The sequence below is a fragment of the Lissotriton vulgaris genome, chromosome 3_1 (assembly GCF_964263255.1).
Source record: "Lissotriton vulgaris chromosome 3_1, aLisVul1.2, whole genome shotgun sequence".
In the NCBI taxonomy this organism is placed as follows: domain Eukaryota; kingdom Metazoa; phylum Chordata; class Amphibia; order Caudata; family Salamandridae; genus Lissotriton; species Lissotriton vulgaris.
Genome location: NC_141689.1, coordinates 251,239,732 through 251,256,027, shown reverse-complemented (window position 1 = coordinate 251,256,027; position 16,296 = coordinate 251,239,732). Strand labels below are relative to the sequence as shown.

At 42.2% G+C, this 16,296-nt stretch overlaps 1 protein-coding gene across 1 annotated transcript in view; it reads left to right on the top strand.

Moving 5' to 3' along the window:
• The first annotated feature begins 14,960 nt into the window (after window positions 1-14,960).
• The window catches only part of LOC147726282 (uncharacterized), a 30,417-nt gene continuing 29,081 nt past the window's right edge, over window positions 14,961-16,296 (top strand). The window contains exons 1-2 of the mRNA XM_086962911.1: window positions 14,961-15,081; window positions 15,333-15,574. Coding sequence (XP_086819037.1) covers window positions 15,003-15,081; window positions 15,333-15,574 — 321 coding nt within the window. The 5' untranslated portion in view covers window positions 14,961-15,002. The remainder of the gene's footprint in view (window positions 15,082-15,332; window positions 15,575-16,296) is intronic.

Sequence of the window (16,296 nt, the reverse complement as noted above, 5' to 3'; positions counted from 1 at the left end):
TGCAGTACTACTACATCGCCTCCCACCTCTTCACAGTTAATGACTGGTGGTATTGCGATCAATCCAACCCTGCATACGTTGTTGAGAGATGGGCGATGGGGAATAGGTCAGCTCTAGACTTTCTATACAACTGGACCGTGTTGATCACCTGCCACAGGCCAATAGCGTGGTAATCCAATTACAAATGCCAAGCCAAATGGGATGGGGAAATAAACTAATGAGAGAGACCTCATTATGGCATGGGACGGTCCTGCACCAGGTTGCAGGATTACAGGGTTTAGGTGGGTGGGACTTATAGGCTTGTCCATGCTGGGAGATGTTATGCAGGGCACTTCCCTGAAGTCTTTTGAACAGCTGCAGGAGGAATTTCACCTTCACCGGAGTCAGTTCTACAAATACTTGCAGTTGTGACAAGCCCTCTCCCCCCATATTCTAGGCTTTACCGAGTTGCTGGAATATGCCCAGTTGGAGCAAAAGTCTGCTGCTTGGAGTCATTTGTTCTCACAAAATCCAGCAGCTATACCAGACCCTGACTACACATAGCCCTAATACAATACAAGCTTTAGGGGTAGCAAAGGGAGAGTGACATAGAGAATCTCAACAACGATAATTGGACGGAGGCCTTGGCGGCCCCCCAGGGTGCTACAATCTCATCACTCTATTGTCTCATCCAATTCAAATACCTCCATAAAGCTTACTACACCAGACACCGCCTATGGCAGATGGAAGTGATCTCATCTCCCATGTACCTTCATTGTAAGGCTTAGGAGGCTACCATTATACATACTGTTTGGGACTGCACAACACTACAACGGTTCTGGTGGGAAGTGCCCTCTGACCTGGTTTGGGTCCTGAGTTGGGAGATCCCTTTGGAACCCAAACTGGTTCTTCTCCATAGTACGGAGCAGATCGGTGGAAACAAGCAACATCTCTTGTTCCTGGGGCTGATTTGGGCCAAGTGGGATATAGCCCGGCACTGGAAAGTGTAGTGCGCACCCTCGGTGAATTAATGGCCCATATCCATGGAAAGGTGCATGGGGAGGGAGGTGACGGTATTTCAGGCACGTGGATGCCCACAGAAACATGAGAAAATCTGGGAGGGATGGGCAGACTTCTGAGATATCCCATTGTCACTAGCTTAATCAGTTGACACAGTGTGAGATATGGAGATGGTCCGGGAGGAGAGTATTTATACCACAGTGGGGCTGACGAAACAACAAAGATGTTGTGGGTGTCTGGGAGAGTGGTTGTCCGTGTTGAAATGTTTTATGGCTACAGTTCTTTGAGGTCATTGAGGTCTGCCGTGTTATTAATTACATCACACTGTGTAGGCCTTCCAGGCCTGGATGTACTCAAAATTGCAATAACATTTGCTTAATAAAAACACAGTAACAAGACCTGCTGCCTACCCATCACAGAAAGATTTGGAAATAATATTCTGTCACATAATATTCCAACTTCGGTGGGAAGGCTAGCAAAGAGCCAAGGGGATGTATCTGGAAGTAGTCCTAACAGAGGACATACCAAAAAAAAAAAAGACATTAATGTCTATGTAACCCAAAAACTGCCTATGGTCATCCCACAGTGAGTGCTGATTTAATGGACGGTTACTGTCTCTGGTTTGCAGCCCAGAAGAATTGTCCACTTTTGGCCTGAGTTCAGCAAGTTTGGTTCTTAATGGCAAGCACAGTTACATGATCACTACAAGGAGTAAAGTGGCAGGCACTGATTTATCTGGGAACATTTGTCACAGTGACTGTACTAGGACTAGGTTAGTCTGAAAGCTACCACAGTTTATGTGGATCCATTCAACTTTGGATAAATGCTTACATGCTTTGCTGGATCTATAATGTAAGATGTATTATGGACCACACATAATACAAAGTAATTGGTGTTTTTCCAAGTAGACTTGATGTGTTATCTTTCTTTGGTTTTAAGAGACTGGTAATCTAAGAAGGCCAAAAGTCGTAAACCCTTTTCAATGGAGGTGTGTCTTTGAGATGGACTTTCTTAAAATTGTTTGGACTTTTGGTATGTTGTTGACAATAATTGACATTTGGTTATGCCTTCCCACTCTTACTACCTCTAGGTTTGTTAAGGACTGAATTAAGGACCGAAACAAGTAGTGAACCACCTATTGTGCTTAAAAGATTGATGGAAGGACAAGCTACAGCTTGCCCAGATAAGAAATGACATGCCCATAGTGCTGCTGTGCAAGGTCCTGGGTTGGTCTGCACCTCTCTGTGTTGGTTCTGAAGAAGCCGTAGATCAGGAGTTGCAAGATGATGCGTTAAGAGGTGCTGCATCGGGTTGTATCATGCTGAACCCCTGACCTACTCCCTAAATGTGTTTGGGTCAGTATTTTTCCTTTCCCCTAGTCCTGGCTCCAAGCAGTCTAGGATGAGGAAGGCAAGGGCAGGACTGGTGTCAGGTTCCTTTGTGTGTGCAGCAGGCAGGGTCCTTTGAAATGTAATCAGTGCAGGGTACAACTCCTAGCCAGCCATTCTGTCAGGAGGACCCTCTCCCCTTACAAGCATGGTTCCTTTATCTCACTCTCTGGAAGCAATTCACAGCCCACAACAGAAGAGCCCTTCACTTACATGTGACCTGGGATACTGGCAGAAAGGCACAGTTAGTTTGGGACAAGAAAATGCCAACTTTCTAAAAGTGGTACTTTCAAAATTGTAAATTAAAATCTGACTTCACATTAAAGAGGATGTTAAATTATGATTCATTTGAAAACATATTAAATGTAATAAGGTGACCCAGTGTTAGTTTATAGGAGAGATAGGCCTTACAGTGAAAAATTACGTTGGGAGGTTTTCACTACCAGAACATATAAAATCTTAAGAATATATGCCCTACTATTTAAATACCATGCTCCCAGACCTATATTCATTTAGGGTCCACTTAGGGGAGACTTATAAGTTGTAAAAAGGAAGGTATATGCTTGGAAAGAGGGTCTATTTTGCCAGATGTTTAAAACTGCACACACAGTCTGCAGTGGCTGGCTGGCAACATGTTTTACAGTGCTATTGTATACAGTGAGTGGCACAATGAGCCCTTCTGCCCAATAGTAAAATATAATTTTAAACTCTGGCTACAGGTAGTAGCTGGAAAAAATGACCCTTGGATTGAACACATGGTTAAAGGAAGGTGGGCAACAGGATTGAAGGGGTAAAAGTGGAAGCGGACAGGGCCATAACTGGGAAAAAGAATTTGTGGAAAAGCTATAAGGTTAGGCGGCTTTCACCCAATTAGGGTATTTATTTATTTATGTATTTATTTATAAAGGGAATGAGCTTTAATTTCATAATTGTCCCATACAATTGTTGTGTGTTTCTCGTGTTGCCCAATGTCATTCTCCTTATGATAGCCAAATCATGCATGTTGTGGGCAGCTTTGGTTTTGCACATATTACTAAATAATCCCACTTGCCTTTGTGCCATATTGTATTTTCACACGGAACCAGCACATGTTTTTGTATTTTATTATTTTCCTGGGATTTCATCTGAACAGCCTAGGCAAGGTCAAACAACATTTTCACTTATTATTCTCTCTGGTCAGACACTAGCACCTAGACATAAAAAATGAATGCAGATTCTGTAGCAGATATAACAGAGGAAAGGGGTTCTGGAAAAACACACACAGATGAAGGTCCTGAGATAAGAGTGCTGCATCAGCTGAGATGTAGTGTTGTGTAGTTCCTAATAATACATAGGATCTGTATGTTTAGACAACATAAACTAAGGGATTGGTCTCCAGACTGATTCCAGACACCCTCAAAGGATATGTTAGCCTTTGGACCAGCTAGCTCACAGTACCACCATAAGCCCCCTAACCTTACCAAGGAGCAAATAGTTTCTGGCAACTATTGAACATGACAACCCTTGATCCTTCAGGGATCGTGGAAACAGTGCAGTACTTTGCGGTCAGTCATTTGTACTCACTCAGTCTCAGAGAGATACACAGAATAAACGATGGGGATGTTTTCAATAAGTATCTATTGAACCAGTGTCAGTCTAGGATAAAACATGTTTGCTGCCACAATCATAAGACACAAACAGATATATAAAATTACAAGCACTGATAGAGTAAACAAAAGGTAGAATTCTACCATGGTGCTAAACAGTAAATATATGCAGGCATATCAATACATAGCAGACATGAAGAGCATACTCCTACAATGCAAACCCTATCTAAGTGTACCTATGTGTACCTAGCATGCATGTGGGTGTAAAGCCAAGAATTCCCTAGGAAAGAGCCAACCCGATTACCTGGTGGGTGAGAACGAAGGACCTGTAGTATACTAAAAGAAGTCGAGTCCAAGTACTTTTCCATAAAGATTTATTGAGTAGCAGATTACATGGAAAGAGAGCACCACCAGGAGCAGCCACCCTGCTGCTCATCCCATACACCAACTGACTCAGGCACTCCAACATTCCACATCCCAACATTCTCTCATGCAATTATTCTGGCTGAGGAGCAGGATACCACGTTTCTACCTCCTTTAAAATGGAAAAGAAGGAAGTATTAAAATACATTAGAAAAAGAGCAAGAAAATAGAGAAGAAAATACACTGGAAGAAAGCATGGAAATGAAAGATGGAAAAATAGGAAATGCAAACAAGAAACGATGAAAAGAAAACGATATATGACTAATGCACCAACACCCTTTCTCACAGAAAGACAAACCCACATCCTCCCTCACTTAAATAACAAACAAACCCAAGTACAAAGATATGAAAGCTGGCCAGGGAAACACAACAATATACAAGGGTATAAGCAATAAGCAAAAAGGTGAAGGAGAGAACAAAAGACAGAAGCAAAAAACAGTGAAAGGGTGGAAAACAGCTATAGATACAACAAGCAAAAAAATAGTTGCCTTTAACTAAAGCAATAGTATGGACAGCAAATCTTAGGTATGGCAGAAAGTGCCACACAGTACATTGCAACATACAGAAATACAGAAGTTGGTGGAGCACACAGGACAATGCAATAAAGAGCAAGGTATGGCAAATAATTCTACACTGTACATTGCAATATGTAAATGCAAACAGTAGAAATAGGTGGTGGAATATACCACAAAGTACAATGAAATATGTACAAAATAAAAACAAGGTGTGGGAAATAACCACACAGTAAAATGCCATACAGAAATGTAAAACTAGGTGTGACGTAAAATATTACATAGTATAACACAAGGTATGGCGTAAAATACCATACAGTAAAAATGCAAGGTATGGCGTAAAATACCACTTGTAATAATGTAAAATGCAGGAACTGTAAAACTAGGTGTGGGGCATGCCACACGGCACAACGTACAGCAAAACTTTGACAGTGGAGGTGTGTAAAAACTACTCCAAACACAGGAAAGGTATGGACAAGCACCACACAGTACAATACCATAAGTAGCAAAAGCAGAGGGTAGAAACTACCAAAGCAATTTTATTACATAAAGAAAGGTTCCCCAGAATACAAAACAGTATGTAAGGGAAACTTGCAGTCAGGAAAATGTAGATTGCGCAGGACATTGCAAGAAAAATAAATAGAGAACTAAATGAATAATTGAACAATGAAGGAGAAAAAATGTCCAAGCAAATTGCAGGTTGACAGCAGGTTAAACAATCCTTGTAGCGCAGCAGGCAAAATTGATGTACAAGAAGGCACGGCCTGAAGAGCGACGACTCGGCCAAGACAAGTAAGTTGAATGTGCAGTCAGAGTAGGGAAATGAAAGTACAGTACCTTGACTGCACCAATTGTAGTATAGTTGAAAAAGCAGGAGTTCCAATAAAAACAACGCACCCAACACGATGTTTAACTTTCCAGATGGAAGCAGCAGATCTCTGTGAAACCAAAAATTGCCACGGTTCTTTAGTAGAGAAGACTTGACTCAAAGACCAATGCAGGACTAGATTAATGGAAACTAAAACATAGGAGCATGAGCACGAGTGTCCACTGGAATTATCCGATGTCCATAAAATAAAATAGAACACACGTCTGGAGAAGAATGCTGATGTATACCAAGGCGCAACAGGGAGAAAATATGGAAGACTTCTTCAGCCTCACGTTTTATTGAGGCAAACAAAAACGTGGTTCCCAGAGGAAACGTGGTTGGCAAGGTGTTGGGTCAATACCAAAATGGCGGCACGCGCGGTGACGCCGCGCCGGAGGGCTCCTGGCATTACCGTGCTTCAAAGCACCAAACAGCAGGGTACCTCATGAACTGACAACGTCACAGAGGAGTTAAGGAAGACATCACTGGAAAGGCTGAAATGAGGTAAGGTAGCATGGGCTCTGTGATGAAAGCTTGTGGTCATTTTAAAATGTATGGCAGCAGCTAAACTGCCAAGAAGAAAACAAGTAAAGTACTCACAATTAGCGCTCTTAACACAGTGACGAGTCCTTCATACTCAAAAACAAGCAATAGTAAAACTGGTGTGCCGCTCTCCTCTCTGATTTATGAAGAGTGTGGGCAGGAATGTAGGCAGGCCGCTACCACGAAGCAGAATATAAGCATGCAAAATGCAACACAAGCTGCAGCAGGTTACTGAGGGCACACAGCTGAGTAGATCACTCAAGGAGACGGCAGAAAACAACCTCTTGTCCTCCGGTTAAGGGTCACTTTATCCTTTACTTAAATAAAGAAAAACTTGTCCCGGATCAGATATTTTCCCCCCAATCTGAGCTCTGTGAAACCTGCTCTGTAACCTGAGCAGGAAACAACAAAGTGAGGGCGACAAATGTTGCAAGAACTGCACACAGCAGGTTAACAGGCAGGAGGAGCTGGTAAAATAAAGATATGAAAGCTGGCCAGGGAAACACAACAATATACAAGGGTATAAGCAATAAGCAAAAAGGTGAAGGAGAGAACAAAAGACAGAAGCAAAAAACAGTGAAAGGGTGGAAATTAGCTATAGATACATCAAGCTCAGCAGGATAAAAAATAACACTGACCGGATCTCGTCCTCATACCTCGGTTCTTGTTCTCTTAGTCCCGTTAAAACTCACAGGTCAGGGAGACAGCAGGAAATGACAGGCAGAAGGAACTGCAGGCAGGTAGTAGGCAGGAGGAGCAGGTATACCTAAATTGTAACTGGCACGGTTAAAGGTCACTGGTGGGGCTTGTTGGTGCCAGTTAAATTGAAGTGCTCATCATAAGTTTCAAAGAGAATCCTTTAGCTTGATTGTGGGTTCTACTTTCTTCAGCCTCTTCTTTTCAGACTGTAGACACCCCACTCCTGGTACCAAAATGTAGTATACAAAAAGTAGTCGAGTCCAAGTAATTTCCCATGAAGGTTTATTGAGTAGCAGATTACATGGAAAGAGAGCACCACCAGGAGCAGCCACCCTGCTGCTCAGCCCAGGCACTCCAACATTCCACATCCCAGCATTCTCTCATGCAATAATTCTGGCTGAGAAGTAGGATACCACAGGACAATGTCTTGGTCTCGAGTTAGACACCCCACAAGGGATGTCAGACCACTGCGTGCTGGAGCTTCTGCAGGCGGGACCCCAGTGTCTAGTGTCAGCGAGGAAGCTCCTCCTCTGGTTACCCAGCGAAGATATGGTTCTTTTATACCCAGAAATTACCCTCAAGGGTTCCACCTAGATATGTAATGGCTTGCTGTTATGTGTAGTGGACCTGTTGTCCAAGGATTGAGGTTAGCTGTGACTTTTGTACAGAGTTATTACACAGAATATGGTAATCCTGCTGTGTACGTCCTGGGCAGGGGATTGAGATATGATACTAGGAATCCTCATGCATAATTAATGAGGCCAGTTTTGGAGAAACTGATCAACATTTATGCAGCCTATAACTAGGTAAAAGGTCAGTGCCAGAAACGTTATGCAGAGCAAGGTAGGACAAATGTAGGTAAAAGGTTGTCAAGCTACTTAGGCCTATATTGGGATACATTAGGGTTCATACCAGTAGAACATCCACCTATGTCTCTTAAGGTACGGGGTCTGCTACTAAACCCAGAGATCTATACTATATAACCAATTAGCTTCAGTAGTACGGGAATGGTTAGGCAGATCTGTCAGATAACATGACAGGGCTTTTTCATGGTAAATGGTTTATTAGCCATGCTGATAATATTATGGATATGTATTTGTTTTCAAATTGTGGTGCACTTATTGCCTCCCAGAGCACAATAGTTTAAATAAACATTGTAAACTTCAATCCTGTCTTTTTTTTATCTTATTGTGACCAAGTACGAGTGGGAGAGGTGTGTCCTGTTACCACGATTCCTAGGAGGGACGAGAGTGTTGTGTTTTGGGGTGCCAAATCACTTGTCTCGCTGGAAAGGTTAGGAGGGAAAGTGAGGTATATAGATAGTCAGACACCAGGTCAAAGATAGCGAGGTTGTATGATGACTCAGTGCCTAAAGACTGTTGTTCTATGGTCCCAAGCATAGTTATGTTCCTGGGCAGAATCCCTGTAACAGAATGACAAGAGACTTTATGCTAAAAAGAAGTAACATTTAATTGTGCAACAAACTGAAGTGAGGTATGGGATGTTTGCAGGAGAACTGTGCAGCTTTTCAAGATCATAAAAAGCTTGTTAGGTTTTTGATGTGACTAACCCTATACTGTTGTACACCAGAGTGATGTGTACACCAGTATACAGTTACTCACATCAAAAGTTGATTCTTGGGATACCTGGACCTTAATAACACTGAGACTTGGTTGCCAGAATGTATCTGTTTGCTCTGTGTGTGGCTCTGGTAATTTTAACTCATCTATTATTCAGCAGGTAATCTTTGAGGCTGCTATGACATAGACTTGTTAACTCCCTAAGTGCTGTTGCTGAATCCCTTTATGATATTTAGGGTTGTTCACGCTTAATCCTTTAACTTTTTTCACACGAGGAATTCAAGTCAAATCAGCATCCTATTTGGTCAATGGGGAGTGAGTGTCATCTTTAAAGGAGTAACCTCATACAACACATAGTTCATCTCATTCTCTGGCAATAGGAAATGTATATAGGCACCAGGCTTCCTCTCAATGTAATGCAGAACTTTCACTTTTTACAAAGCTCTTGACTGTAATTTCTTATTGTTTTATTTGCTACCCAAATGGAGAGTTTCCTTTCTTTGAGATGACCCATTATAAACAAAGATCTGCAAATTTAGTTCCTGGTTTGCCCAGTTGCCGGCGAGGTGCCAGCCCAAACAAAGCATTACTCTGGTGTGGTGTAAGCATCCCTACTCATGACTTCTGTAATAACTGTTCGGACCTGAGTCAAAAACAGAGTGGTAACTGGGCAATCTCACATCATATGGTAAAAAGGAGCTGACTACGTGTGACAGAAGGTGCAACCAGCCCCGGTGGTGGGTTGCAGCTTATTAATCATGTGAGGGGATATATACCCTCTATGTCGTTGGTAAAATTGTGTCTGCTCAAGACGTTATGGTCAAAGTGGATTGTTTGGCTAATGAAGGCATGCTGCTTAAAAAACAGACAGAAGATTTAGAAACGTAATAGGCATAACAATCTACACATTGATGGCATTCCAGAAGGCTCCGAAGGGCAAGATATGATTAAGCTACTAAAACTCCACATTTCCAAATCTGTTGACTTACATGACTCCCCTGACCTCAATAACAAAAGGGCACATAGTATTAGTTCTCACAAGCTTCTACCTCTAACAGACCAAGAGCGATTATTGCCCTTTGTCTACAATATTCAGATCTGATGAAGGTACTATCAGCTGTAGAGCAACATAAGCAAATGCAATGGTCTGACGTTAAGATGCATTTTTTCTTGGTATTATAGGATCCTTTCCCAGTCCTAATCCCCAAGGGAGTGATGTTGGTCCGTCGTCCATTGAGCACTCAGTTTATTTTATGGCAGAATAGCTAAGGGCAGTATGGGTCTGTCAATTATGTGATATGCACAATTTTCTCATCAATAATGGAATTGCAAATGTAGCAGTGATATTATTAATGATCACTTAGAAAATTTCATGAATAATGTAATAGGTTGGGTAGTGCATGGTGAAGTCGCGAGTTAGGTTTACTTTAGGGCAAAAGTTGTAATTACGTGAGCTAAAAATAACTGGTGCATTTCAGTGGTTTTGTACTTTTAAAATGTTATGTTGTAGGACGCGCAGAAGCGAGCCAAGATGGTCACTAGATAGCGATCCTCCCGAAGCACCAAGGAAACATTTTTGCCAGAGTAACAGCTTTTTCAAGGATATTCCCTCTCCGCTTGTCAGCCATGGCATCAGAAGCTTCCACGAGTGGTGCAGTGAGTTTGCACACTTGACTCTGATCTTAGTATAGAGGTTAGCAGTTTAAGTCTGCCGTGTTCATCACAGCAACATTGCTGCTGCCGTTTTAAAAACTCCTGGCCCATTTTCTTTCTTCAACACTCGGCTCTATGTTCAACCACCGGTGCATTTACTTTATTCACAATTTGTTTCTGGCAAATTGATCTGTTTTACTGGCACCAGTTTCCTTTTTCTTATTGAAGACCTTACTTCATTTGCGATTCATGGGTCCCTGTTGCTGGTTTTCTCCTCAACATTGCCTCATATGTAAAGCCCACTTTTTCTTTATGCCTCATTTATTTTCCGCATCTTGCTCTTTCATATAGGCTACTTACTTCATTCTCTTCAATTGTTTCAATGATTCGCTCATAAATATTACCTAACTTTAGGCTTGAACTCTGTGACTCCTCTTGACAAAGTCCTATATAATGATACCTTGCTGATTTATTAACAGACTTTAAAGTCAAAGTCCTCAGTGGAGCCATTTTGTTTTGCCATTTACTAGCTATGTAATCACAATGGATGTTTCGCTATTTTCAAAAGCCCTTCATCTACTCCAAGTGCCACTGGCCGTAAAGAACCTGGTGGAAATGCTAATAAGAGAGTCAAAAAAGACCTAACCCAACCTCCTCCAATAAATCACCACTACCTCTAATGTTGGAAGACTTTATGGACAAACAAATGAAACCATTTGTGGGGGAGACAATTAGGTACCTGCAGAGAATTGAGGAAAAATGGTCTCATTTTGATTCTAGGCTTACCGAGGTTAAACAGCTTGTCAGTGATGCTCAAGACGTTATGGTCAAAGTGGATTGTTTGGCTAATGAAGGCATGCTGCTTAAAAAACAGACAGAAGATTTAGAAACCTAATAGGCATAACAATCTACACATTGATGGCATTCCAGAAGGCTCCGAAGGGCAAGATATGATTAAGCTACTAAAACTCCACATTTCCAAATCTGTTGACTTACATGACTCCCCTGACCTCAATAACAAAAGGGCACATAGTATTAGTTCTCACAAGCTTCTACCTCTAACAGACCAAGAGCGATTATTACCCTTTGTCTACAATATTCAGATCTGATGAAGGTGCTATCAGCTGTAGAGCAACATAAGCAAATGCAATGGTCTGGCATTAAGATACATTTTTTCTTGGTATTATAGGATCCTTTCCCAGTCCTAATCCCCCAGGGAGTGATGTTGGTCCGTCGTCCATTGAGCTCTCAGTTTATTTTATGGCAGAATAGCTAAGGGCAGTATGGGTCTGTCAATTATGTGATATGCACAATTTTCTCATCAATATTGGAATTGCAAATGTATCAGTGATATTATTAATGATCACTTAGAAAATTTCATGAATAATGTAATAGGTTGGGTAGTGCATGGTGAAGTCGCGAGTTAGGGTTACTTTAGGGCAAAAGTTGTAATTACTTGAGCTAAAAATAACTGGTGCATTTCAGTGGTTTTGTACTTTTAAAATGTTTTGTTGTAGGACGGCGCAGGAGCGAGCCAAGATGGTCACTAGATAGCGATCCTCCCGAAGCACCAAGGAAACATTTTTGCCAGAGTAACAGCTTTTTCAAGGAAATTCCCTCTCCGCTTGTCAGCCATGGCATCAGAAGCTTCCACGAGTGGTGCAGTGAGTTTGCACACTTGACTCTGATCTTAGTATAGAGGTTAGCAGTTTAAGTCTGCCGTGTTCATCACAGCAACATTGCTGCTGCCGTTTTAAAAACTCCTGGCCCATTTTCTTTCTTCAACACTCGGCTCTATGTTCAACCACCGGTGCATTTACTTTATTCACAATTTGTTTCTGGCAAATTGATCTGTTTTACTGGCACCAGTTTCCTTTTTCTTATTGAAGACCTTCCTTCATTTGCGATTCATGGGTCCCTGTTGCTGGTTTTCTCCTCAACATTGCCTCATATGTAAAGCCCACTTTTTCTTTATGCCTCATTTATTTTCCGCATCTTGCTCTTTCATATAGGCTACTTACTTCATTCTCTTCAATTGTTTCAATGATTCGCTCATAAATATTACCTAACTTTAGGCTTGAACTCTGTGACTCCTCTTGACAAAGTCCTATATAATGATACCTTGCTGATTTATTAACAGACTTTAAAGTCAAAGTCCTCAGTGGAGCCATTTTGTTTTGCCATTTACTAGCTATGTAATCACAATGGATGTTTCGCTATTTTCAAAAGCCCTTCATCCACTCCCAGTGCCACTGGCCGTAAAGAACCTGGTGGAAATGCTAATAAGAGAGTCAAAAAAGACCAGACCCAACCTCCTCCAATATATCACCACTACCTCTAATGTTGGAAGACATTATGGACAAACAAATGAAACCATTTGTGGGGGAGACAATTAGGTACCTGCAGAGAATTGAGGAAAAATGGTCTCATTTTGATTCTAGGCTTACCGAGGTTAAACAGCTTGTCAGTGATGCTCAAGACGTTATGGTCAAAGTGGATGGTTTGGCTAATGAAGGCATTCTGCTTAAAAAACAGACAGAAGATTTAGAAACCTAATAGGCATAACAATGTACACATTGATGGCATTCCAGAAGGCTCTGAAGGGCAAGATATGATTAAGCTACAAAAACTCCACATTTCCAAATCTGTTGACTTACATGACTCCCCTGACCTCAATAACAAAAGGGCACATAGTATTAGTTCTCACAAGCTTCTACCTCTAACAGACCAAGAGCGATTATTGCCCTTTGTCTACAATATTTAGATCTGATGAAGGTACTGTCAGCTGTAGAGCAACATAAGCAAATGCAATGGTCTGGACATAAGATCTATTTCAGCCAAGATGCAGCCAGAGCAACGGCCACTTGTAGGAAAGAATGTTTGGACTTGCGACTAGCCTTGAGGTCGATGACTGCTCAAAATAGCCTTATCCATACTTGTTTGTTTAAGGTCACAAACAAAGACAAAACAACTCTTTTTGACAATCCAGTGGATTTGAAGCAGTTAATATACACACACAAAGGAGAAGCTATGGAACTCAGTAAAACATGATCTGGTTTATTTGGGTCCCTTAAACTTTACTTTGTTTTCTGCAGGTTCAAGGTATACCTGGATGTTCTCATGTTTCTGTCCAGTCAGCAATATACTGTTTATTTCCTTGTTGGTAATGTCTAAATGTTAGTCATTAACTTTGGTTTTATATATTCATTTTCTATCAATTTCGCTTCCTTGAGTGTAGTATTACCTTATATTCCTCGGGGATTTGCCTCTACTTTCTCGTTCCAACCCCTCCTAATTCAAGAATATCCTACTTTTCTACATTGACACTTATGGCTAAAGTCATTTGGCTTTTTGTCATCTTTTTATCCTTCTATCACAGGGAAGCTTTTTTTTACTCCCTACTCACTTTTCTTTCCTATAACTCCTCTTTTTCCTTTACTTTCCCTTCGTCTTTTCACTTTGCTTTCTACATTTTAATGCAGTTTCTCTATCATTATGCAGCAGCGTATTGTTATAGATCCACCAGACTTCACCTTATCAATTCTCCTAAGGTTTTGTTGTCCATAACACAGGTTTACTTCTGTTGTTTTTGTCTGTCTCCTTATGCCTCTCAAATGAACAATTTAGGTATCATCTCCTGGAAATTTAGAGGACCATGCAATGTGGTTAAAAAGAGGGCCAGATGTACAACCACCAAAAATAGCAACTCGCTATTAGCGAAAAATATTGAGTTGCTAGTCGCTACTTACCAACACCTCCGTCAACAAGATCGCGAGTCACAATTGACTAGCAATGCGATTCGGGACACATCTCCAGTCACCTGAAAAACCTCCACTGGCTCCCCGTAAATAAGAGGATAACTTTCCGCCTCCTAACCCACACACACAAAGCACTTTACGATCTTGGACCCGAATGCCTCAACACACGACTGTCTTTCTACCTCCTCTCCCCCCAGCTTCGATCCTCCAACCAAGCCCTTGCCACTGTACCTCGCATCAACAAAACCACCATGGGAGGTAGATCCTTCTCCTTCCTGGCAGCTAAAACCTGGAACTCACTTCCCACCCACCTTCGCCTTACTCAGAACCACCTAGCATTCAGAAAGCAACTTAAAACTTGGATATTCGACAAGTAATTCCCCACCCTTCTTTAAGCGCCTTGAGACCCTATGGGTATGTAGCGCGCTATATAAATCTCCTGACTTGACTTGACTAATAGCTAGCCGCAATTGCCTCGCAAATAGTGAGACCCATACATACATCGTTTTTGCATGTGCTATTTGCAAGTGTTCCTTGAAAATCACAATAAAGCACTTGCAAATAGCTAAAAGTGAATACATAAAAAAGTTAACTTCCTGGTTGTGTTGAAGGACCCCGCCCCCAAACAGGAATTGGTGCCCAAATTAACTCCTGATCACAAACAGTAAGGGAACCAGGCAGAAACGGCGAAAGCTGAAGCTTGCAGAAAAAGAACTAGACATTATAACAGAAAAATTATGCAATCATCATGACAAATTATTTGGCAGAACATCCCACCGTCTGGGTGAAAGTGAGAAAAGTTCTGGCGCAGCATGCAGAGAAGGATTAATGCCCTGGGAGTAGCACACTGCACACTGCAAAATCGATGATATAAAGAAAAGATGGTATGACCTTCTCTCCAGGGCAAGAGAGAGGGCGGCAGAGCTCCTGGAAGCAGCAAAACAGACAGGAGGTGGACCATCCACATCAGCATACCTGACACCAGCAGAGGCAATGGTGGAAGCGACCCTGGAGAGGGCAGCTCTAGCAGACTTTGGGACCCTAGATACATCCCAGCCATCCATTACTCCTGGTAAGTGAAAACTGTGCATGTGACGTCTGCATATTCACTAACCTCTGTACTGTGCATGCATACTAATCAAACACAAGCATACATCCATGTACAAACAACAAACAACACTACTGTTGCATCATGGGAGATGTAGTCTATGTCAATAAATTTAGTGAGAAAAGGATTTGAGCTGATAAACATTGTTTAAACACTGATACAGTGAAACACATCTTCTTTATCATCATCTGTCATCTCTTTTGTCACATTTACAGCAGAGGACACTGATGGGACACATCGGGTGGCCACGAGCCAGAGGAAATCGAGGAAGGGCATGATGCTGGGGAATCGAGTGGGGACAGACCCAATGACATCGCATCCACACTGGCTGAAACCACTCCATTGCCAACATCAACTGCCAACTCTGCAGCGCAGCACGACATCACACCACCAGGCCCTCAGTCCACCTGTGTGCATCTTGCACGGAGAACCCAACAGTCTCAACGTAGGACCTAAGGTATGTCCACAACAGGGGCATTCAGTCAGGCAATGTCTGCTCCTATTGATAGAGACATGGTGCAGGTACAGCGCCTGCACAACCAAATAAAAAAACAGAGAAATCTGAGAATGTCCCAGGGCTTCCGCATGGTGATAACAAAACTGGCACAAAACCAGTCCAGAATAGAGGCAAAACTGGATGCCATTACCAGCACCATAGCAGACATGGCCAAGAGTTTGCAGCGGAAAGAGAGAACCAGAGGTGCATGGAGCACAGCAGGGGACAGAAAATAGACAGTCTCACCAGGGCAATCAACAGGCTGGCACTTGCCTCTAATAAACAAAGCCAGCACACAATTGGCCTACAAGTGGGAATAGGCCACTACAGTGGCGATGTGGCGAGTGGTTTGGCAAAAATCACAGCTGTAATTAAAACACTGTAGACAAACCAGTTACTTGGAGATGTTGGACTTGGTGGCACTGATAGTGAGTTATCTAGCAGGAGCAGCATTTTAGCCACCGATGCACCTATGTTGCGCAGTAGTAGCAGCGGCAACCTTGGGATGGCTAGTGGCACCTCTGGCCAGGCCACGTGCAGGGTCAGGAAATGACATTTTACTGTTACCAAAACATCTTTCTTGTACATTTGAGTTCCCACTAGCAGCCCGTCCCGACGTTGTCCGGGTATGAATTGCTGCCGGCCAGTAGTATATTGTTTTGTAGGATTTCGTTTTGATAGCA